Raw genomic sequence first — 25,165 nt, 5'->3', positions numbered from 1 at the left:
TTTATTGTATAAATTTAAAATCTCTTCAAATCAAATTTTTAGTGGCCAAACAACTTTTTAATATTTTAGGTATCAGTTGGCGGGTAAATCCTACATTGAACATTACAAAAGAGGACAGAACAAACCCTAGTGAGATAAAGAAGATGTCCAACAGTCTAATAAACTGCAAAAGAAACTTTTGGTACATACAGTGATATATATACATAAGCAAACTAATAGATGCAAGATTTAATATAAAGAACTTGAAAGTCCGGAAGCAACATTTCAACATTCATTTGCTTAACAGAGATTTTCAAATCTCAATCTGCAAGGTATTCTAACCTTAAGCCCTGGTTGCTAAGATCTCACTGTTTTTGGAATCCATTACACGTAACAGTTCCTGAGGCTGATCAATTCTTTTAGTTTCTAATATTGTCTGAAAAATAGCGGTGTCATCAAATTCCCTTAGACTAAGTTGGGGTTCAGCATCTCTTATACTCTCTGGAGTTGACATTATGACGGACCTCTAAGTAAGGGAAGTATAAGCAGGTGAACGCCAGGTGGCGAGATAAACCAACAAACAACCTAGATTTACGGTGGTGCATCAGCATGGTTCTGCAGATGCCAAGAACCCTAATTCCTTGAGACCAAGATTTAAGACCGGTTTCTGGACCATGTTTCTCAACAAGAAAAGCCATAAACTTCTTAAGCAGCTCTAACAATCCATGAGGAGGTATTGTATCATTTTCGGCAATTCTATCAAATATTGGGAAAAGTAAGAAACTAATTTATAGTCTATTTTAACTTTTGGGAGCATACGCTCATCAATTATCTGAAGTAGGCGCTCTCCCAACCAGAACTGCTTTTGGCAGCATAACAAATGATAAATGAAGGCAACTACCACAGGTACAAGTCTCTGAAACTCTAATGTCAGATCCACCAGCATCCCCTGAACACCACATAAACTTTATCAGAGATTAAGGGGTTACCTCACACATAAAGTCATTTTCAGCACTGAAGTCTTGTATTTAAGCACTTTTGTACCAGTTTTAAATCACCCCAGGAAAGAGTTAAAATCTAGGGAATTGTCAGACAAGAGGAAAAAGTAGAAACAAGTGCTTAACTCATGATGAAAAGTCTATACGATAAGATGGCAAGGAATAGTCTCTTCATGAGATTAGAGCACATGGATTGCATGGAAAGAAAGGAACAGACTGGTCTCATGACGGAGAAAGAAAACATACATTGGAGGGATGAAGGAAGATGATTACATGGTTCATAGGCCTGGTTTAAAGATGCTTGTGAGATGGGAGAAAGATGAATTTTTTGATGCAACTGAATTGATATTTTCTAGAATCATACTGATGTACATAGGAAGCAACCATTCGTGCCCTTATTAACATACATTAGATATTTTTGAGTTACAAAAGATTTTGACGAAAGTTTTTTCACAACTGAGCCTTAGAAGTATGTCAACAGGTAATGTCATAAACTAGTTAATGAATTCACCTCCGAATTGGAAAGTTCTCCACAAGATACCAGCCACATAAATACAAGAGTTCAACAAGGAGCTCGTTCACTTGCAGAGTAATATCATAAGTGATCATTCCATGAATAGTTGAAGGTTTCCAGCAGTGTTGAGTGGAGTTGAAAAACCCTTCTTACGGCATTATTGTTGAATTGCATGCCTCAATGCAATGGTTTAGTGAAGTTATTGTACCAACATTTATGCACGAGATTTCTTTTGACTTCAACTCATCTAATAAGGATAATGTAGGGAGGGGATGGAATGGTGTGACGTCCATCGCCTTTGCCACCGCCGTGCTGGAAATCGTCGATCAATGCCTCCCAATCGAGCGAAGTCGTTGGCTTCGGAGGCGGTGGCTTATCGGTCATGATGTCGTAGTCTGATGCCATCAAAAGCTGCCATTCAATTCAAGTCATCACAGCGAGGCCCTAATTCAACCAAAGCCAAAATGCATCTTAAAATGAAACCTAGAAAGCACCACAAAATCAAACCTTCAAAAGCTTAAAAACCACACAACAGCGACGCACCTCTTTCTTCATATCACCTTTACGAGCCAATACAGCAGCAGAGAGAAGCCTCGGCAACCAATCAAACTCTGCGGTCTCGATTCTCATCGTTCTGGAAGCTTGCAGGGCGCCGCTGATGTGGGTAGGTGGGTCTGTAAGAAAACTGTCTAGAGGAGGCGGAAGAGGGGTTATTGGTGGCGGCGGAAACGGCGAAGGAGAGAGGGTCTTCTTTGTCTCTATTGCTGCTTGACATCATATTGGAAGTGAGAGAGAGTGTGAGTTCCAGCGGAATCAGAAGCGAAATGTGGTAGTGGGGAAGAGAGATTAAAGAGAGAGTGTGAGTGCCGTCGAGACAATGTGGTAGTGGAGGAGAGAGATGAAAGAGAGAGGGAAGAATAGTGGGGAAGGACGGAAAGAGTACATGTTCGCGCTGAGAGTGCCACTGCCATTAGCCCACACCGTCGGAGAGCGGTTAACAGTTACACAACGCGCCGTTTTAATGTTGCCAATTTTCATTCTTGTCCCTAATTTATATTCCCTGTACAATATGTCTCATTTTGTTCATTTCAGCCCTAAAACTTCCGGTTCCGCTACAACCATCGCCGAGCGCAAGATCCTTAAAATGGCGTCGTTTTGAAGGAACCATATGCTTCTGCCTCGCAAAGGCGTCGCCCAGATCAGCCATGGCGAACAATGAGATATCTGCTGAGGAGTTGGCGGTGGGGAGATGCGTGACTGGCACAAAGAAGCGTCAATGTATCATGGTGACGAACCGGCGGTAACACCCATGACGCTCTTCAATTCTTGACGCCAGTGAAACGTCTCCTGGGAGGGTCCCAACTGATTTCTTTAACGTAGGGACTGCCCGGTTCTCCTTTCGATTACCTTTCGGTCTCCAAGTCCCTGACGGGCGGGAAGCCGTCCGCATGAAGAACTTTGATAACGAGGCTACTGCTTGGCCCAGTTTTGAGCTTCCCAGGAGCAGGAGGCCCTAATGGTTTTGAGCTTGTTTCAAGATTCTGTTACAACAATGGCAAAATCTCAATCACAGTTTCAAATGTGTCACTACTCCATTGTGGTGCAGTCTTTCTGGGTATGATTGAAAAGGTCACAACTTGCAATCTCTTGCAACAAACAGAGTGAGTCTTTCTTTGCATATGCAGATTCAGTTGGTCTTATAGAAAAAGCTCATTTGTGCACTATTAGCAAAGATTGCCTAATATTCAGACACCAATTTGATTCCTTCTTCTTCCTCATCTTCATAATCTCCTGAAACTCCATGATGCAGCACACACCCAACCAAGCTCTAGCATGCATGACGTGGACAACACTGAACCAAGGGATGATTCTGGTAATAGGGGAAGGACCACGTGACCATCAAAGACTTTTGGTCCTCCTTTGGTCCTTTGCGTGAAGGATTGTCTATGTTTTGGCTTTCCTTCTTTTGTTCTCTGACACTAGTGTTTGTAGCCGTTACTTTACCTTTTGCTGTCTTTATCTTCTCATCTGTTTAATGGTTTCTCTTGTAGCCGTTGTGGCAGTTGATGAATCAGTAACAAATCTCACGAGAGATCGTAGTAGCAGAATTAATTATGTTTGTATGCAAAAATCCTTTAAGGTTATCTTGTATGGCTCTGTATGATCCTTTGTTGATCTGGTAGCTTGTATTCAGGGTCTTCTTTCTTCACTCAATTGGTTTGAGTTATTCAGTTCCTACGGGGGCTGCACCAAGTGGTATCAGAGGAATCGGATCCTCTATGTGCACTCGGAGTGGTCGGCCTTATTTGGCTTCCACCATGTCTGCTCAAGTCAACGACGAGGCTCTGCTGGAGCTTAGCCAGCAAATTCAAGCTTTAGGAGACCAATTCCAAACTTCAATCCAAAAGGTTTCGCAACGGCTCGATTTGTTGTCTGTCGGTGGGAGTGACAAACCTTCCACTTCACATGCGGGCCCTGGCAATACCTCTGCTGCAGGAGGCAGCCGCCTCACCTCTCTGGAGGAGCATACTCCCTCTTCCCATCGCAATACCGGCCGGACTGGTTCATACTACTTGGACACCACGTTCCAGCAGCGTCGAACTGACCCGGCAGACGATGTTAAGCGTCTCATCCGTGTGGACGTCCAAGAATTCTGGGGCGACCTTAACCCTACTACCTTTCACGACTGGCTTATCTCGGTTGAGGATTATTTTCGCTGGTACAAAATGCCTAATGAATGCAAGGTCGATTATGCAATCATGAAATTAAAGGGGAGCGCTCGTATGTGGTGGCTGAATATAGAGGAACAAGCTTTGCGTTTGGGACGGCCAACGATTTCTGAATGGGCTGAGATGAAATTTCGTCTCAAGGAGAAATATATGCCTACCGACTATGTTGATGCAATGCTACGTGAACTCTGGGGTTTCAAGCAGGGGTCCACTTCCGTTACTCTGTACACAGCCCATTGGCAAGAGCTCACCATTCGAAGCCAAATCATCGAGCCAGAAAGACAGGCAATCGCTCGCTATATTGCTGGCCTGCGTGAGGATATCCAACATGAACTTTTATCTCTGTCACCACCATCTGTTGATGCTGCCTATCAGGCCGCTCTTCGCATGGAAGCACACCTTGCTCGCCAGAAAAGGCCATGGGTGTTTCCCGCTTCATCATCCCCTCCGCCAGCCCGAGGTAATGGTGTCAATTCTGGTTTTTCTACTAATGGCTCTACACCTTTTACAGGCCAGTTAGCCCCGCGCACCGCCGCTCCAGCTGAAGGTCGCCGACGAACAAGTGACGCCAGTGCTGGTAGTTGTTTTCATTGTGGAGGGAAAGGTCACTTTGCTGTGGTTTGTCCCCACAAATCTACTAAATTAGGCCTAATCTGTGAAGGCGATTCCACATCCCCAGATAATTTGGCCGAGGTTCCCATCGTGGAACCTGAAATCTCTGTCACGGAGGAGGAAACATTAGAGGCCTCCCAGCTACCTAGTTGTGTTATTCAGCCCCTTCTCCTGGGGGCAGCTTCTGTTTTAGACAAAGGTTCTTGGCTACGCACATCTATTTTTCGTACTCGGTTTGAAGTTGGCACCAAGGCTCTTGATACGGTGATTGACAATGGAAGTGGCATGAATGCCATTGCAAGTGGGGTTGTGGATAAATTGGGTCTTGTCAAGGAACCCCATCCCCATCCTTATCAAGTTAGCTGGGTGGACTCTACCACCAAACCGGTGGACTCTCGTTGCCGTGTACGTTTTTCTTTGGGTCCAACTTATGTGGATGAGGCCTGGTGTGATATCATTCCTATGTCGGTGTGCCAACTCCTCCTTGGGCGGCCGTGGTTATTTGATAGAAGGGCGTTGTATGACGGCTTTCACAATTCTTATTCGTTTATCTTCAACGGACGACTCATCACCTTGAGTCCGCTACGACCGGTACCCACGACAAAGACAGATGTTCTCACTATTTCGCATCTCTCAGAGATTCCTCAGGATGTTCCTGCTCTATTTCTTCTGTTGGCCAAACCATGTCAACCTTCTTCTGAATTCGCTAATTCCACGACATCTGCAACTCTTCAGAACCTTCTTACTGAGTTTCAGGACCTCATGCCTGAGGATCTTCCGAACAACCTTCCGCCTTTACGTGAAGTGCAACATGTTATTGATTTAATTCCAGGCTCGTCCTTGCCTAATCTTCCAGCATATCGACTCACCCCAAATGAACACTCAGAGATGCAACGCCAGATATCACAACTGTTGTCAAAGGGTTTCATTCGTGAAAGCCTATCTCCTTGTGCTGTGCCAACTTTACTTATTCCCAAGCGCGATGGATCTTGGCGTCTTTGTGTCGACAGCCGAGCGATCAACCGCATCACTGTCAAATATCGCTTTCCCATACCCAACTTGGATGATGTACTAGACCAATTATCCGGTGCTTCTATCTTCTCTAAGATGGATCTACGCAGCGGTTACCATCAAGTTCGAATTAAACCGGGTGATGAATGGAAGACTGCCTTCCGCACAAAGGATGGGTTGTTTGAATGGCTGGTTATGCCTTTCGGTTTGACTAATGCACCTAGCACTTTCATGCGCATTATGACACAAACTTTCAAACCTTTTATGGGAAAATTTCTTGTGGTTTATTTTGACGATTTGTTGATTTACAGCCACAATGAGGAAGAACATTTTTGCCATCTACGTGTGGTGTTTGAGACTCTGCGATGTCATTCTTTTTTTATTCATAAAAAGAAATGTTCGTTCCTCCAAACTCGGATTAACTTTCTTGGTTTTGTTATTTCTCAGGAAGGACTTGAGGTGGACCCCGATAAAACCACGGCTATCTCATCTTGGCCTACGCCCACGTCCTTCACTGAAGCTAGGAGCTTCCATGGCTTAGCCTCATTTTATCGACGTTTCATCCGTAATTTTAGTGCCATCACAGCTCCTATTACAGACTGCCTTAAAGGAAGATCTTTCAAATGGACTTCAGCGGCCGCACGAGCGTTTGACCTTATCAAGAACAAACTCACATCAGCTCCTGTTCTTCATTTGGCCGACTTCACAAAGCCCTTTGAAGTTGCATGTGATGCCTCCATTATGGGCATTGGGGGGTTCTCAGCCAAGAGGGCCATCCCGTGGCTTTTTACAGTGAAAAGTTGTCGGACATTCGAAAACGGTACTCCACTTATGAACTTGAATTTTATGCTTTGGTCCAAACACTTAGACATTGGAGACCATATCTATTGCACAAGGAGTTCATATTATTCACTGATCATGCCTCATTGAAATATATAACCACTCAAAAAAATTTAAGTCATAAACAGGCTAGGTGGGTTGATTTCATTCAACAATTCACATTTGTGTTAAAGCATAAATCGGGTATCGAAAATAAGGTTGCTGACGCTTTGAGTAGGCGTGTGCATCTCTTGACTACTTTTTCTGTTTCCTCTACTGGTTTTGAATCGATTCGTGAGCACTATGCCTCCGATCCCGACTTTGCTACAATCTGGGCAGATCTCACTAATGTTGTGCCCAAGGACACATCTAGCTCTCTTTTTGTTTTGCAGGATGGCTATCTTTTCAAGGCCAATCATCTTTGCCTTCCTCAAGGCTCTTTTCGCGAGTTTGTGATCACGGAACTTCATGCCGGAGGGTTGGCAGGTCACTTAGGACGTGACAAGACCATAGCACTAGTGGTTGATCGTTTCTTTTGGCCGCAGCTCCGACGGGATGTTACTCGTTTGATCCAACGATGTCGTGTGTGTCAACTACAAAAGGGAACCAGGACAAACAGTGGGCTCTACACTCCTCTACCTATTCCCCAACGGCCATGGGATGATATTTGCATGGACTTTATTCTTGGGTTGCCTCGTACGATCCGCCATCATGATTCCATATTAGTTGTGGTTGATCGTTTCTCCAAGATGGCCCACTTCTTACCATGTGCGCGAACGTTTGACGCTTCGCATGTTGCCGCCCTCTTCTTTACTGAGGTAGTCCGTCTTCACGGCCTGCCCAAGTCTATCACCACTGATAGAGATGTCAAGTTCATGTCCTACTTCTGGAAAACCCTTTGGATGAAGTTGGGCACTAAGCTTCAATACTCCAGTGCTTTCCATCCCCAAACGGATGGCCAAACGGAGGTCACTAATCGTAGTGTCGGTAATCTCCTTCGATGCTTGGTGGTCGATCATGTTACCTCCTGGGATTTAATTCTTCCACAAGCTGAATTTGTTTTTAATAATTCTATTAATCGATCTACGGGTAGTTCTCCTTTTGAAATTGTTGCAGGGATTAAGCCTAGGACTCCCATTGACCTGCTGCCTTTGCCTTCTTTTCAACAACCCAGCGGTGAGGCTTTGGAATTCGCGTCTCATATCCACCAGATTCATGCTGAAGTCAAACGAAGATTAGCCATCAGCAATGAGGCTTACAGTACTTCGGCAAATGCACGTCGTCGCCATGTGGAATTCCAGCCGGGTGATCTGGTGTTCATTCGTGTCAACCCAGCTCGCTTTCCTTCCGGTTCAATTCACAAGCTTCATTCTCGTCGGGCAGGGCCTTTTGCTGTTCTCAAACGACTTGGCGCAAATGCTTACCTCATTAATTTACCTCCTGACCTTCGTTTCAGCCCTATCTTCAATGTGGTTGACCTTACCGCTTGTCATGAAGACTTCCCCAGTTCCCAGTCTAGTGATGCCAATGAACCCCCCACTGTCAATCCGACCATTCCAACCAACGATCACCACACATTACCTACTGCAGTTCTGCCTCCTCCTGTCCAATCCACTGCTCTAAATGACTCACCTTATGTGATTATACAGCGTGACTTTGTCCCCACTCGGCGTGGGGGTTATTGGCGATACCTTGTCCTGTTTCGTAATCGTCCGATTTCTGATGGCGTATGGCTTACTGAGTCTCATCTTCGCCACTTTTATCCCGAACTCCTCCAGCAATACCTTCAGATATACTCGACGGAGTCGAGTTCTGCGCAGGCCGAGGTAGTTGATGCAGCACACACCCAACCAAGCTCTAGCATGCATGACGTGGACAACACTGAACCAAGGGATGATTCTGGTAATAGGGGAAGGACCACGTGACCATCAAAGACTTTTGGTCCTCCTTTGGTCCTTTGCGTGAAGGATTGTCTATGTTTTGGCTTTCCTTCTTTTGTTCTCTGACACTAGTGTTTGTAGCCGTTACTTTACCTTTTGCTGTCTTTATCTTCTCATCTATTTAATGGTTTCTCTTGTAGCCGTTGTGGCAGTTGATGAATCAGTAACAAATCTCACGAGAGATCGTAGTAGCAGAATTAATTATGTTTGTATGCAAAAATCCTTTAAGGTTATCTTGTATGGCTCTGTATGATCCTTTGTTGATCTGGTAGCTTGTATTCAGGGTCTTCTTTCTTCACTCAATTGGTTTGAGTTATTCAGTTCCTACGGGGGCTGCACCACTCCATCTGGGTCTAGGTCTTCATCCTCAACCAAAACCACCCCTGAATCAATCAAAGCCAGTTTCATCCACATAACAGTGGACATTGATTATTGAAAAGGTCATCAAGATATTAGGGTCAAAGCAAAGGTGCCCTAAATTCAATGTCAGGGTACAGTGGCCTTGCGGACACAGCAGTTTATGGTGTAATTTGACATGTTTTCATAATATCCAGATAAAAATAGTTCTCATAACAATCCATGTATTTTGAGTTTGTTATTCATGTAAGAGGAAAACCTAACAGTTGCAACACTTGGTCATTGCTCATGCTCATGTTTCTGCAGAGCCAACTTTGGAGCAAGATAAGTAACAGCTGCAACAGCTTAGGATATCCTGATCGAACGAAGAAGAGAGCGAATAAGAACCCTATAGAAGAAGCAAATAAACAAAATTAGAACAAATTTCATTGATGGCCACAGCAGAAGAAAGAACAAGAAGAATATCGAAGGAAGAAAGAACAAGGGGGAAATCACCAGGAAAAGAAAGGAAAGGAAAAGATTACCTCAATAGCACAGCATTTCTGCTCTATCGTTTCAGCTCTTCGCGGATTCTTACCAGAACTGTGATAGCATCATAATACACCATTGAATATTCCCAGTTTCGTCTTACAATGTCATATAGACCCCAAATTGCAGCTAGAAAAGGTCCACAGTGACATGTTAGTAATTAAAAAAGAAAATGTGAAATGGCGCATGTATTTTCAAAATTTTCATTCATCCCATCAGGACAATCATGTTACCTTCTGCACTGGCTCTGAATTTTGATGGACTAAAGTCGACACAAACACCGATTCCACGCACAGCTTCCTAATAGAAGCAAAAAAAGAAAGGAAAGAGGAGTAAAGATGACTTTATGAGCATGAGATGTCATGGATAGAAAGCACCAAATTGATTCTAGACTTGAGAAACCTGTTGAAGGACTATGTTCTCGTTGTAGCAAGCTTTGAAGAGCTGCGGAAGATACAAATCATAGTACCTGTCAAAGGAGTACATTGAAGAAATATAAAAATCTATGTAAGGCAAATTTTGTGGGGGAAGGGAAGTACATACTTGTGTGCGAGGTCTTCATATTTCTGAATAACACTAGTAAAAATGCCAAAAGCAATCGCCCTCTCTTTCGCTGTTCTATCGTCACCCTGCATGAAGGATACCAAGAAAAAAGAAACATGAATCTACTTGAAGAGAAGATAAAAGTATTCGTAACAGTTTCTATACAGAACTTAGGATTCAGCGTGAACACTGATAAAATATTTGATATTCATAGTCTCTTTCGCCTGATGAACAGCTTTAATTTATAAGACTGTATCAGATTATCAAATATTTATTGCAGAACATTAGTCCATATACTGTGTAGAAGCGATCAGATGTACATAGTGCTAGTTTCTTTCTTTGTCCATTTTTTCCCTTTTCAGTGGCTAATGGTGCCTGCGATAAAATTTCCTTTATCATTCAAAAAAAGTATACGTAAAGAATCACGTACAGATGAAGGAGCTGGCATTGCAAAATCTTGATTAATCAACAAGGAGAGAAACTTAGTAAAACAAAGAAACATCTTCAGGCACAGAGATTGTTACTGACCCACAAGAGCATCATTTGTGACAGATTCTGATCTAGGAAAGGACGGATTTTATCGGTGAATCTGTCTATCAAAGTGCTCAAGCAAGTACCAATCTACATCAAAAAGAGGAACAAGATTAGTCATGCGTAAAGATGTAAAAGTACAAGCTGTACACAAAGCAACATGCTATGTTTTAGAGAAATAGGAGTTCCAAAAAACAAACTTGGACAATGTTGTCTTCTTCCGTATGTTTAGCTTCCCCATTAACATCCCTTATTTGTAAATTTCTCTGCAAATATGTGATCAATGCTTGCTCCATGGCTTCCAAAATCAATTTGAACTGTGCAATAGTGAAAAGCGATCCTGTGATCTGTAAAAGAAAACATATGAGCAATTACAATGACTCATAGTCATAATGCAGTATATAAACCCGGTAACATATGAGTTCTAAAAAGGGAATAAGGAAAAGTTAGGACACATGTTGAATGCAGTAAGAAAAGTCCTTTGAGTAACACAATTGGTCCGAAGCCCAGATAAAGATGAAAGACCATGGTTGGTTCGCAGCAGTATACAAAACTTTCCCAAACCGTATGAACGTGAATACAAACGGAAAAAATACTTCTTTTATTTTCCATTTGGATTCATGTATCTGCTACAAACTTTCCAAAATATTCAGTAGTAAGGATTTAGTGTGGTGTGCTGATATGGTAAGAAACACGATCACAAAACTTTCCGAAATATTCCGTAGTAAGAATTCTCAGCATTCAAGACCATGTACATTCCATTTACAATAATTTACTATTTTTTCTTCGGTCAAGAATATCGCATACCTCTATGCATTTGTTCAGTGACGTTAACATTACTGCAGAATTGTCTCTGTCTCGTTCCTGCAAGCGAATTGTAACTTCAACGCATAATAAGTTAACTACGTACATTTCACATATATTATACTGAAAAAGATAACACTAAGAATCATGGAAACGCCATAGAATGGTAAACTGTGAGTTGTCATAGTTGCAAGGTATACATTGCCTAGAGCTTCCACCAAAGCCGGAATAATGACGATGACAAACTTTTGAGTGTATGATGCTATTTTTCCTTGAGATTTGAATGAACTCAACAGCTCTGGCATAGCTGCAATGCATACATATATTTCATATGTTGTAATCAGCAAATAAGCTTTTGAAGACCACTTAATAAGGGCAACGGATAAATGAAAAATGAAGCTGACCTGATGCAGAAGCCTTCCTTATTTCAGGTTCTTGTCGAAACGTGAGCAGAGGAACCAATACGTTTCCAGCCTGGATCACATTCAACCTCATTGAACAAATTTCGTCGATTTTCAGCTAAATGTACCGAAAACAGTGAGGGAAGGAATTAACTGACCACACGGGCCCATGGGGAAAACATCTCCTTCAAATGAAATGCACAGGTGGATAATAGTATGCATGCCATGGTCTTCTCCCTTAAGCGATCCATGTGCACTCTAGAAGATATATATTGCCTTTAGTTAAAATTCAAATGTTCTACACATCAAAGACAAATCTGTTTTCCATACATCGCCGCCTTGGACCCGAAAATCCAAATATACACGTTCTTAGACTGATGGCATATATTTGTATACAGTCACTTACATACAGAAGTACAGATATAGAGAACACAAAAAAAAAAAAGAAGTTTTAAGTACAACTAATTTTACTTGGTCTTGAGTTGAGGGAAGATACGATCAGTCACTTTGTGTAAAGAAATCTTAGGAATTCACCCTACTAGGCAACATGTAGGTATTCACCGTAGCACAGTTACTTGGCAGCATCGAGAAATGAAACATAAACTAAAATTATTCACGAATACAGAGTTGATTGGAAGAACTAAACAATATGATATTATGGAATATCGATACTAACCTCGGACTAACTGACAATTCTTGAGGGTTTAGATGAGCAGAGTTAAGAACAACAGGCATCAAATCTTGAATATGAGAAGCGACATCCCGCTGTAAGCATTTACACAAGTGCACCCAGGCCTGTACCACAAAATTAAGGATTTTTCACATAGACGAATATAAGGTAGAGGAGCTGGTTATATTAGTCATTTAATTTCACATACTTTGAAGATGTAGAATCTGGTCACATAATGTGTCTGCTTCATTGATTTCTGCACTGAGATAACAACTCTGATAACCTAGCATAAACAGAAATTAAATGAAGCTATTAAACGTTAATAACATTTTAGCTCAAGAAAAGTCCCCGTTCTGAAAAAATTTTGGTCTTGGGTAAAAAATAGAAGTTACAATCATTTTCATTCTGTAGAATTTGACCAATACAACATGATAACATTGAAAAGTAATGTGAATGTAAAAGAAAGAATGCTTAGTTTAAGCTGTTTTCCTAACTACCCTTAAGGATTCCTAAAAGAATGCTTAGTTTAAGCTGTTTTCCTAACTACCCTTAAGGATTCCTTTAAGCTTTTGTTTCCATTTCCATTGAACCTGAAATGAGAACTTATTCTTCAGTCTTACAAATAAAAAATCGCACTCAGAAATCATCTTCGTTTAAGGATAGTTTCGTTATTTGATTTAATACGTATTATTCTACGTCAAGACCTAAATTCATACCTCCTTAGGAATTAAAAAGTGTATTTATTACTCAATTATAAGATATCTAACTAATTTGTTCACTGGAAAAATATGACTTGTAAATAATGATATGATACCAATGCCACATCGATAACTAACTCTTATGACTTATGAGATTAGAACAGGATTCGGAACTATAATAATCTGACTGAATGGAAAACATTTCAAGGAAAACAGTAGAAGGGGAATGTAAAGGTTATGTCATTGTAAGAACTTCTTGAAAACAACCACGTCTAAATATTTCATTTCCAGGCTTACCAATATATAACAAAAAGAATATATTTGACAAAAGAGAGCTGACCAACTGAAAGAAATTGCAATACCTTCCCTCTTAAGGACTTGAAAGTTGAAACTACAAGATAATTTCTTGGTATGAAGTATGTTGAAAAGGTTATTGACTGGTTCAATATGAGAGGTTATTAATTCACTACAACAGAATACTTGTGCGCCCGTGGTCAAAACTGCGTTCAACAAAGAAAGAACAGCAAGCGGCCACACAACCAAGCTAAGTAGGCGAGGCTAATTGATTGAGCGAGAAAGAAGAAAAAAGATGATGGAAGTGTTAAATGCATCAACAAGTGGGGAGTGATATATGCTTAAGTAATGCAAAGATTGTATCCCTTTATGTCGATGGTGTTCTAAGTCAACTTCTCTCTAATGCCGGCAAAGAACATTGAATGATAACGGAGGGGAATTTCATATACCATAGAGGTACTCCAAGAGGTATCTTAAATTTTGACATTAATGAAATTTTACTCAATGACTTACACATATGCAAATATTATTGGACATGCGGAGATTTGTTGTCTTGTTTATTCTAGGAAACTAGATGATTTTTGGTGGAGAGTAATGTCATGGCAATCTAGGTTGCAGAAATGTATTACTTTTATCTCACATTGAGGCCAAGTCTATGGCAAAGACAGAAACTTGTAATGGAAGCTCCTCGTTCAAAAAAAAATCCCAACAACAACTAAGATTATGGAAGAAAGGTTATAATCTATTTTGAAACTCTAAGTGTCAACTTATGAAACCATCCAACATTCCATTCAAGATCCAAGCACATTGATGAGCGATACCATTTGACTCAATATATTGTACATGAAGTTGTAAAGATGAAAAGATCCACACTAATGAGAACGGGGGAAATAAGATGACAGAAGAAAGTTCTTGGATGGAGGAAGACCGTGAGCTTGTTAGAGTCTCCCACACAAGATTGGAAGAGGTGATTTGCCATTTGTGTCCATCCCGTGTTGCGTGTTAGAAACAAAATTCTAACTCATCAAACCAATAAAGTACTTAAAAGGAAAGAGAGTAAGTGTTTTCATCATGAAAATGTCTAAAACATGTAGTTGGTTTTCAAGAATAAAGAAAATAGAAAGGCTCGGTTATGTGGCATGTGAAAAGAAAAAAAGAGGATGAAAGAAGAAAAAGTAAATAGAGATTGACAGAGTTTTGTTTGAGGTTCAGAAGAAGTACTCAACTCCGTTCGAGCTCCAGATTCCTAGGTCATCTCCAAAGAGTTGGTTCTCCAATTGCGCTGACTGGTTTATCAATGTTCGTAAACGTACTACGTTTATTATATACGTTGAGTGGTGGATTTCATTGAATTTGAACGACAATCTCGTGGTTTTTCAATCAGAAGGTCTTGCACATTAGAAAAAAATCTGATGCTTGTGGTTTGTATCTGTATGTTTGATTAATTGGATATTCTTTTTCTAGTCCCACAAAGAGAAGAACTTGAAAAATAACTTAATCCATTTGGTTATTGTGTTCTTGGTTACATATTTTTCTAACACCACCATCCATCCATCCCAATGACAACAAAACAATAGAATGTGATTAAAAAAAAATGTCACCTCCTTAGCAAAAATCTTGAATTTTTCCTTCCCAATTGCAACTGCTATGCACCCAATGCAATCGGCGTTCTTGGCAAGGAGCACCCCAGTGCGAACACCAGTTAAGTTAAACAAAAGCAACCGACGCATAACAGTCTTGTAATGCTTCTGGAAGTAGGCCTGCGTATACAGTTATGTGTAAATAGTAGGCCAAAAAAATAAATTAAAACAGCAGATGGATTACTATGATCCATATGAAAAAGCACCTGTGACGAGCTGGCAACAGATGCTAGCGCTTCAAGTGTCGTTTCATGCAATTTCTTGTCCTCATTCTGGAAAATGCAGATTGCCAAAGTCAACCAAATAAAATATTGGATAGAACTATGATCCTTTTACCCATTAGCTCTGTCTTTGGCGATTTGATCGAATAGGCATGCATTTTAGCAATGCTAAAATAAATAGTTACATAAAGAACCAAGGAATGTTTCATATGCACTGATATGGAATCATGATATCAATGATTACCTTCAGAAGTGCAAGTAGATTCTTCACTGTGTCACCCAAGTAAGGAGATAAATCATCAGGTGTAGATTTCAGACAGAAAGTACGGATGGCCTGAGCAGCTCTCACCTGTACATATATATGTTTTTAATGGTAAGTTACTAAATGAAACATGTTGTGATAGCATATATATATTGGAAGAGATATTATTTCATAATGAAGACAGTGAATAATTTTACGATGTAAAAAAGCCCTCTTTGGAGAATCACCTGAAATGAAGACCACTGAAAATTACTGACAGTTGCAAACCTCAACTTCCATAGCATCATTAATCACATTTAATGCGTTGGCCACTTTTCAGCGGAAAAGATGACTATAGCCTATAAATTCATACCTTTGCCCATTATCTGTGTTAAAATGAATGCAGAGCTAAAAATGGACAGTACCTACTACAATACAATACTTTCCATGATGCAGTGCACACGATGCTCAAGATTTACGTCAACTCATTGAAGCATGTTAATCATAAAATAAAGAATAAACTTAAGTTGTACATATGAAGCATTGAATCCTAAGATCCTATTGTTCTGAACAAATAAGCAGCTGCACCTACATTGAAGTATCATCGTGGAAAAAGAAAGGCAGTGGAGAGAAATATTCATACGATATTTATGGATGTAATGCATGAAAAATGAATATCATAAATGTAATCGGACTTGGAAATGAATCAAGGATAAGAAAAATAGTGCTCAAAGTTGTTTGCATTTTCTACATAATCTACAGCAATAGAAACACGTATACCTGCAGATGTGGATTCTGGCTATCCTTTGTTACTGCAGAAAGTGCTGGCAGAATTCTGTGATGGTTTTGAACATGAAATTTCCGTCTAAGGTTCAGTAATGCCTCGGTGGCATTTATTGAAGCCAAGCATACTTGAGGATGGAGATCTCGTAATGATCTCAAAACCACTGTCCTAGCTTGCTCCACATCAAGGTGATCAGTGATTGCCTGACAAAAAAAATGCTAGAGATAAAGAGCATTGCCACAAGAACAAAGAGGATATCTGGATAAATCATTTTCCAGAAGTATGACGGCTCAACCAGTTTAAACCCTTGTCAGGTGGCAGGAATCGACAATTAAGCCTGTACAAGACCCTCCCACTTAATAATGATATTCAATTCGGCATGGCTAGGCAAGCATGTTTAATATAGAGCCAATAATGTATTTACAAATTTGTTCTTGTGTACCTAAAATCGAAAAATCAAGAGACAACAAAAACTGTTCTAACAAGAGCAATTTAAGTAGAGAGGCAGCTGGCTACCTCTCCATTTTCGTATGAACGATTTTTCCTGAGGTTGTTCATATAAATAGAAACTCTTTTTCCTCATCAATGCATGGAGATATAGTTCTATCTCATCAGAACTTCTCAAAACCTACATCTCTTCTAACGAAGTGGAGGAGTAAAGAACTAGAGTTGAGCAACGGTAACTCTTAAGATTTGGAATCCACCAGAGAAACAGAAAAAATTCTATAAAGAAAAAACTGATAGCTTTATTGAATAGCAGAAATTGTCTCTGGAAAGGCCTAACCATTCCTTTATATAACACAACAATCCTAGTAAAAACGAGGAAAGCAACCTGTGGCATCTTAACATTACGATTGCCTGTGTTGTATTCTTGAAAATTGCAGTCACTCAATGACACTAAACGGTATAGCGAAAAGGTTTAGATAACTTACATAGTGAAGAAATTTAAGAAAATAAACCTTATAAGTGGACAACAATCGAATGTGCAACCATGTTGGAGGATTTCAATCCTCTTATGTATCTTAACTAGACTCTTACTGTTTCATATCTAAACAGATAAGACAAGAACCTTTTAACCATTATTTTTATGTTAAGGATCTAGTAGGTTGGGTAGCTTTCACCATCTTTTTTTCCCATTTGGATTTTCTATGCTTCAAATCCGATAGGATCATAAATTTCTCTATACACCGATCACTCACTATAGCAGATTTTTGATTTCCAACATCTACTTCAAGTTTTGGCTAGACCAAATTAAGACTGTGGCCACCTCTCTCAAAATAAATTAGATTATTAACTGCACAACAATAGAGCTCATATAGTAAACTAATAAGAAGCTAATCTACTTTAAAGGAAGAAAAAAAAAACCGATAACATTACCTCTGAAAGTAGTTGAATAGAAGTAATTCCAGCATGACGCCTTTTCCAGTCCGGGGAAGCTACAAACTGAGCTATCAGCTCAAGAGCAACAGGCACACTTTCATGCTTACTCACTGCAAAAGTAACTTGCTCCAAGCAGGCAGTCCCAACCCTATAACTTTCTTCATCAAAAAATTCCTCACCCTTCTCCGCCTCAAGATCATTTCCATTGTGGTCATCCGAGATATTTGATATCATTTCAATCAATGTAACAAGAAATCTGTTGAATTTATCAGTAGTCAAGCTGTTCAGCATTTCATTTATCTCATGCCTCCATTCTTCAGTAAGCAACAAAAAAATATCCAGAGCCACGGTCGGAGCCCCCTCTCCTATGCTATCCATTTCTGTGACCCCAAGAACCAACTCAAAAAGAGAATTCACTTGTGTTTCATAGATTTCCTGTTCATCCTTCACCAAGTCAACCAACTTCTTAAGACTCATTTGTATCATGTCTCTAAAATCTTCATTTATTGGTCCAGATAATGACTTCCTCATTGAAATCAAGAGGTTACTGATCCAAAAATGGTCATCAGGCTTTTTCAGTTGATGCATGAAAGTTACCGATGCACCAAATGCCAGTGTTCTAATTTCAGCATTCATTGAATTCAAGCATCGCAATATTGACAAATATATAGTGCCAAGATAAGGATTAATAAAACCGACTAGGTTCTTGAACAATTCATGGAACATCAAAAGCCCCAATCCTTGTTCTTCTGGAGTCTCTGAGCCGAGGCGCGAAACTATAAAATCAAGCAGCTCACGCCTACCATCATTTCTGGTCTTAAAGTGACGAAAGGCTATCTCAGAGATGATCTTGCACAAAATGCGGAAAACGGGTTTTGAGTCCTCTTTTGCAAGTAAAGGAAAAGCATCTGATTTAAGCTCAGAGAGGATCATGTTGGAGATGGAAGGCCAAGAGGAAAAGTGATGGTGAGGGGGAAGGTCTTGAAGGAGTGAGGCTGCAAAGATTCTGGTATGAAATTTAAAAGAGAAATGAGAGATGTGTAAGAGCTTTAAGGACAAAGCACTCGGGTAGTTTTGCCTGCAATATTTCAGCAGGGTTTCTTGTTGTTTGTCCTGTGGAGGGATAATAACGTTGTTGACAAAAGTCTCCATTGAAGAATTATCAGAGGATTGCAGAAGCTCTCTCGCTTCCTTTTGGAGATTCTCATCTGAATTCTTTTGGAGATTCTCAGTTGGATTCCTATCTGGGATTTTCCGTTTCTTTCTAGGAGGACAAGGGGGTCTTCCCCCTCTTGGACGAGAAGAGGGTTCTACTGCCATTTTCTCAAGAATTTGTTCAGAGAAAAAGAAACGATTTTTCCAAGAAAACTGAAATGGGTGCTCCCAAGAAAGGATTTTTTCTGGAGGGTCTGTGGTTTGGGGTTGGTGGGTGTGATATGGGTTTTTTGAAAGAGAGGGAGATTTAAGGAAGTTAAGACAGTTGTTGTTTGAATACGAGGAGACTTTGAACCTTTGCGGACAAATTTCAGACATTTAACTATTTAAGAAACCAAGAGGGGTATGACTGTAATTTCCACTCTGCCACAAATGATAATCCAGCAAAGCAAACCGAACGTTATCAACCCGGTCTTTCCTTTCCAGTGCACAAATTGAATGCCCAAATACAAAGCACACAACAGTCAAATATCTACAAATTAAGAAGGAACATAATATGGCTGATCCTTCAATGCATTTGGGCATCATTGGATTTAGGGTTTCTATTGCAAGAAAAAGTTGCTAGAGCCATGAACCTTGCACCCAATTCAGTTCTTGTTGCGATTGAAAAATGGGTTTTCCAATTCTGTCAAAATTTATGGGAGCTACACTGAAATTCTTGATGACCCATTTGTTGATGTTGTTTATATTCCATTACCCACTACTTTATATGTTCAATGGAAAGAAGAAGAAAGCGTTTGTTGCTAGAGAAACCAACTGCTCTTGATGTGCGTTTTGAAATTCTGGGCCCTTGTAATAATTACTTTTGTTTTTGTTGATACTGATCAAACAATCGAACATGAAACATGTGAAGAGACTGTATTATCTGTGTGGTTTGGCATATATACTAGGTCTATTAACTGCTGAATGAAGATTTAACTTTACAAGGTAAGTTATCCAATACCAGGTTTATTTGATTTTTTTAAAAAAATAAATTCATGTTATTTTCATAATTTAGATATGGAAGAATATGTGCTTTTAATTATAATACTTGGCAAATCATCCCCTGTTACTGTTTTGTTTTGTTGAAACTTAGCAAACCATCAGAGATTCAGAGCATGAAACATGTGAAGAAGCTGTGTTTTCTGTGTGTGTTTTGGCATTATGTAAGAAGATATAACTTTACTAGGAAAGTTATCCAAGGTTTTCTTTCTAAATCCTTAGTAGTATTTAGTTTAATAGACAACAAATTCCTTCTAGTATATTGACTTACATTTCTATACCATTTTATTGATAGGCCAGTTACAAAGTTGAGGGATCATAATTTAGAACTACTGTTATTGTATTAGAATCATTGTTGTCCAACTATTGATTGCTAATGATGCTGGTTAATTGCTGCAATCTTGCTTCACAGATTCACAGCACATCAACTACTGCATCAACCTTTGAACTTTTCGAGAACGACGTAAGAGTGAAGCCGGATATGGACCAGTCTTGGAGCACTTGGTGTTCTGGCATGGTATTGCAATGGAGCCATTTTGTGCCAACATCAGTAACTGTTTTGTTTTACCTGATATAGTCAAAAACTCAGCTGGAGTAATCTTATCTTATCTTGCACTGCCTCCTTCCATTATTACCAAGTGGACAAAAATACATTTGCAACAATTGATTGTTCTTTCCTTTCCCACAGGTCCATGGACTTGGCCATATCTGGTTCGAGTTGATCGCTGTATCTCCATGACTATACAAAATCCCATTTCAAGAGAATTCTGCTTCGTTCGAGTTCACAGTAGGGAAGGTTGAAGTCGTTAATGAGCTGCCTCAAGAGGCTTTGATGGTGCAAGAGCTGGAAAGGATTGTCCAGAACATCAAGAATTCCGGCGGCCGTCCTGATACCAAATGGCCAGAGATCAGCACAAAGACTCAATTAGTACTTGGTGCAGTAAAAAGATCTACAACTGTTTGTTTGTAACCATTTGGCTTATGAGCTTATTGTAAGAGAATTCAGCATATATATATATAACACTCGTATCATTTGTAGTTTTGTAGTATAACTTGGTACCTGGTTTTCATTCTTTATGTAAAAATTTCTGCTTGTTATTTCCATTAATAAGAGTTTGTAACTATCATTACAAATGTACTTACACAAATAAACACTTGTACTATATTTGTTCTGCCACCCAAGGTGACTTTATGACATTGTGGATTTTCTCTGGCATTCTCAAAACAGATTTTTTTTTGACAGTTATGGGTGTGAACATTTCAATACTCAAGAAAATCATTGAATTCTAAGTAAAAATCACAAGAATTACCCAAAAAGTGACATGTTTGTTAACATCTATTCACTTATTTTTGGTCAAAAACTCTATCACAAAAATCAGGGGTTTTACATACTTACCCAAAGATTACATCTTCTACCTAGGGTATGATGTTTTTTGGGGTGGGATTTGGAAAATTCCCTATTCCATGCTGAAGAAGCAGCCAAGGACTTCTTAATTGGAGATGAACTGGGCTGTGTTTTTGAAGGATGCCTATGATGAGAATGGAGTTTTGATTAACAAAGGCCCGCATGTAGTTTTCAATGAGAAGTATGCTGATAATCTGACTTATCATGTTGTTATAGTTTGAATGTACAATCTATAATTCTATTATATTATATTCTATTATTTTATTTAACATGCTTGATCATGTTAAAATTTAGCATCCTAATAATATACCTTTATATAGATGATTTATAATGTTATTACTGTAATTAACTTCTTTAATTAAATAGGTTGAGTACCCCTAAACCCAACATCAAAAACCAAACTTGATTCTATATTGTAATGAGTTTGAAAATCAAAACCAAAACCGTTTCCAAACCATATAGGATCAGTTTTTGGATTTTAAATGAATCGGGTATCATATGGATAATGCTCGGATTGGTTTTTTATATAATCCCTAAGATAACTCTTGTTGATGCATAATTTATTGCTCTACAACTAAACCAAAAACTCTTGATTGATCTAGTGACTACCTACTCTTTGAGATTTGAGGTGGGTTCCCGGGGTCTACTGTAAAAATATTACAGCAGCCCACACTGTAAAATGAATCAAGGGTCGGATGTTGTCTATAATAATCCAACGGCTCATATTTTAAAAGTCCAGAAATAATATATTTCTTTTTCTCTCTCTTCCCAATTCCCACAAACCAATTTCTCTCTCTCATCACGGATCTCTCCCATTCATCGACGGCCAGAGGAAGAGTCGAAGATCCCTCTTCTCCCTCATCGAGATGACTCGTGCCAAGGAAACCAAGCGAAATCGACAAGGAAATCGAGGAGAAATGACGATCTTCTACATCATGTTCGTCTCCCTCAATCTCTTCGTGCAGTGGTGGGGGACTGCCATGAGAGTGATGGTGGCCTTCTAAAGCATGATGCAAGGGGGAGGTGATCTTGTTTTGATCTCGGTAATACATCTATCTCTTTTATTTTCTTGTCAAAGTTTTTTTTGAATTTCCTGAAAGATACCAAATCAGTTTCTGCAAAATTGGTTGATCTATGGATTTTGCGAACATGGAGTAATTAGGGATATTTTTAGACTCTCTCTTTAAAGCCCCAAAAAATAAATCAAACACTTTTTTTCCCTCTTCAAATATAATGAGAAAAAAAAAACTGGGAAAATATTTCCACTTCCCTCTTTAATAACTCTTTATATTCTCTTTGTATGAATGTGAGATGTTTTAGCATTCCCATCTCAAACGAAATTGCTAAGAAATTGCAATATCTGTTTCTAGCATTAGTCACCTCTCGTTGTCGCGATATTGATTCAAGATACTGGAACAGAGTCTCTGTTATTAATTTTCAGGTTCATAACCACAACAACGACCTTTCTTATTTGCTCATACATGTTCTAAAATTGTTTTTGTTTGTAGCAAATATTTTAGTTGCATTTGTTTTACCCAATTTTTTGTTATTATTGTAGTATGGATTGTTCGGAGAATGGTCTTGAGGATGCTGATATAAACAGTGCTTGCTATTTCACTAGATAGTGGAAGCAAATAGTTTATATGGAAGCAAAGTAGTTTATCTGAGGGGAAGCAAATTCCTCTGTAGCATCACCAATGCATATCAAAATTTTCCAGCTTCAGAACATTATTTGGCCATGATATCTTTACATGGAAGTTTTGGTAAGCTAAGAGAAGCAATGGAGCATATTCACAATATGAATGGGTTGGGTCTTATAGATGTTTTCAGATGCTTGTGCCTCTCCATTATACCTATGCATATTATTTAGATTTCTGATTCTAAAGGAATGTAAAATATCTGATAAGTTAACAAACTACTCCATTTGGACTGCCGTGCTAACTGCATTGGAATGTTTGCTTGAATTGGAACCTGGGAATACTTGTGCTGGCAATCCATGCATTGAGAATTTTGTGCTTAAAAAGTGACTAAGCTTGACAAACTCAACCCAATGCAAAGTCTTATCTGGATGCTCGTAAGTTCTGTTTAGCCAGGAAATGAACAAACTACAGAGCTTATAGTATTCACCAACAAAAGGGAATTCATTGTTAATACAGTTTAGTATAAATGGAAAATTATTCAGAAATCAAATACAGTTTAACCCCCAATTACTCCATGTTTGCAAACCTGGAAACAAAATCAAACTCAAAAATCAAATCAACCCTATAAACAAATTAAACAAAATCAAACTCAGAAATCAAATCATTCCTGGAAACAAATTAAACAAAATCAAACCTAGAAATCAAATCAACCCCATCAACTAAATCAATCCCATAAGAAGATGATGCAGAGGGCCAAGAGATCAAGGGAGATGAAGATGATTTGGAAGGCCACCATCACTCTTATGGCAGTCCCCCACCACTGCACGAAGAGATTGAGGGAGACGAATATGATGTAGAAGATCGCCTTTTCTCCTCGATTTCTTTGTCGATTTCACTTGGTTTCCTTGGCACGAGTCATCTCGATGAGGGAGAAGAGGGATCTTCGACTCTTCCTCTAGCCGTCGATGAAAGGGAGAAGCCGTCGATGAAAGGGAGAGATCCGTGATGAGAGAGAGAAATTGGTTTGTGGGAATTGGGAAGAGAGAGAAAAAGAAATATATTATTTTTGAAAGGGAGAGATCCGTGATGAGAGAGAGAAATTGGTTTGTGGGAATTGGGAAGAGAGAGAAAAAGAAATATATTATTTTTGGACTTTTAAAATATGAGCTATTGGATTATTATAGACAACATCCGACCCTTGATTCATTTTACAGTGTGGGCTGCTGTAATTTACATATAAAAAAGGGAAAAAAAACCAAATGAAAATCCGACCTGCCGGATTCGAACCAGCGACCTAAGGATATCTTTCAGGCTTATGACCCACTACAGTCCTCCGCTCTACCAACTGAGCTAAGGTCGGTTGTACTAGAGCGATGAAGAATATTGCTTAAGTATTATAATGATAAGTATTGTAGTATTGGGAACCAACCTCTGTAATTGCAATGGGCTACAAGATGGTAAAAATCACAAGCAACAAACCGTAATACTTTGTAATTGTTACTCTTTCGATCAAAGCCTAATATTACTATAAGTCAAACATGAGGGGACTCGACTATGTTTTTTTTTTTTTTTAAAAATACTACATAAAAATATGTTTACGGTGGAAATCAAATTTTGGACACATATATACATAACCCAATCGATTGTCAATCAAGTCATCTTAATAGTTAATATTAGCAGAAGTCGAGAATGGGAGATAGCCTGGTTGGTCAGATTGTCTGCCCAGGACCTTGAGGTCCAGGGTTCTATTCTCACCAGGGGGTTTGGGATTTGAGTAGTTTTCCATCCGCTGTGTGTGGCCTGTGGGCCTTTCAAAAAAAAAAACGGACTCTTGGCAGTAAGAGCACTTTAGACAACTTAATTGTAAAAAGGTCATGGACATTTTTAAAATTGTAAAAAAGTGCAATTTAAGGGTAATTTGGTCATCTGACTTAAGATATTTTTTAGTTTATACCTATAATACCCTCCTCTTTCTTCTTCTTCTTCTTCTTCTCCCTCCAACTATCCAACTCTAGTGTGTCCTCTCTTTCTCTCATTCTTCTCTACTAAAAGTTATCTCCTTCTTTCTCTCCTTCTTCTTCTTCTTCTTCTTCTTCTTCTTCTGGTTCTCGATCTGGTTCTTCGTTGTCTTCTTCTCCGTTTTTGGCCGAGTTCCTCCTCTCTTCATCTCCTTCTTCGTCGTTGCTCAATCTGGACTGCGTCGAGTTGCTCTGCTTCGTTTTTGACAGAT

At 39.4% G+C, this 25,165-nt stretch overlaps 2 protein-coding genes, 1 non-coding gene and 1 pseudogene across 3 annotated transcripts; 2 read left to right on the top strand and 2 right to left on the bottom strand.

The window, feature by feature from the left end:
* Positions 1-2,696: 2,696 nt before the first annotated feature.
* Positions 2,697-9,038, top strand: LOC119993050. Its single transcript, XM_038839961.1, has 6 exons — positions 2,697-2,769; positions 3,543-3,631; positions 3,675-6,635; positions 6,857-8,564; positions 8,743-8,831; positions 8,886-9,038. The coding sequence occupies exons 1-6, from the start codon at positions 2,697-2,699 to the stop codon at positions 9,036-9,038; spliced, it is 5,073 nt and encodes a 1,690-aa protein (XP_038695889.1).
* A 213-nt stretch (positions 9,039-9,251) lies between these two features.
* On the bottom strand, positions 9,252-19,014 carry LOC119993042 (importin-5-like). The gene is made up of 20 exons (XM_038839951.1): positions 17,692-19,014; positions 16,311-16,517; positions 15,534-15,638; positions 15,275-15,340; positions 15,030-15,188; positions 13,497-13,571; positions 12,645-12,719; positions 12,443-12,561; positions 11,925-12,024; positions 11,770-11,839; positions 11,566-11,672; positions 11,369-11,425; positions 10,762-10,908; positions 10,559-10,651; positions 10,328-10,405; positions 10,031-10,116; positions 9,890-9,956; positions 9,721-9,787; positions 9,537-9,616; positions 9,252-9,347 (listed from the first exon to the last, which is right to left on the bottom strand). The coding sequence occupies exons 1-20, from the start codon at positions 19,012-19,014 to the stop codon at positions 9,252-9,254; spliced, it is 3,177 nt and encodes a 1,058-aa protein (XP_038695879.1).
* A 53-nt stretch (positions 19,015-19,067) lies between these two features.
* Positions 19,068-21,032, top strand: LOC119993036 (annotated as a pseudogene).
* A 3,169-nt stretch (positions 21,033-24,201) lies between these two features.
* TRNAY-GUA lies at positions 24,202-24,295 on the bottom strand. Its single transcript has 2 exons — positions 24,259-24,295; positions 24,202-24,237 (listed from the first exon to the last, which is right to left on the bottom strand). It is a non-coding gene; the product is annotated as a tRNA-Tyr (tRNA).
* Positions 24,296-25,165: the final 870 nt, after the last annotated feature.

The sequence above is a fragment of the Tripterygium wilfordii genome, chromosome 3, assembly GCF_013401445.1.
Source record: "Tripterygium wilfordii isolate XIE 37 chromosome 3, ASM1340144v1, whole genome shotgun sequence".
NCBI lineage: Eukaryota > Viridiplantae > Streptophyta > Magnoliopsida > Celastrales > Celastraceae > Tripterygium > Tripterygium wilfordii.
Note: the sequence above shows the minus strand (reverse complement) of the source record. Positions and strands in the feature narration are given on the sequence as shown.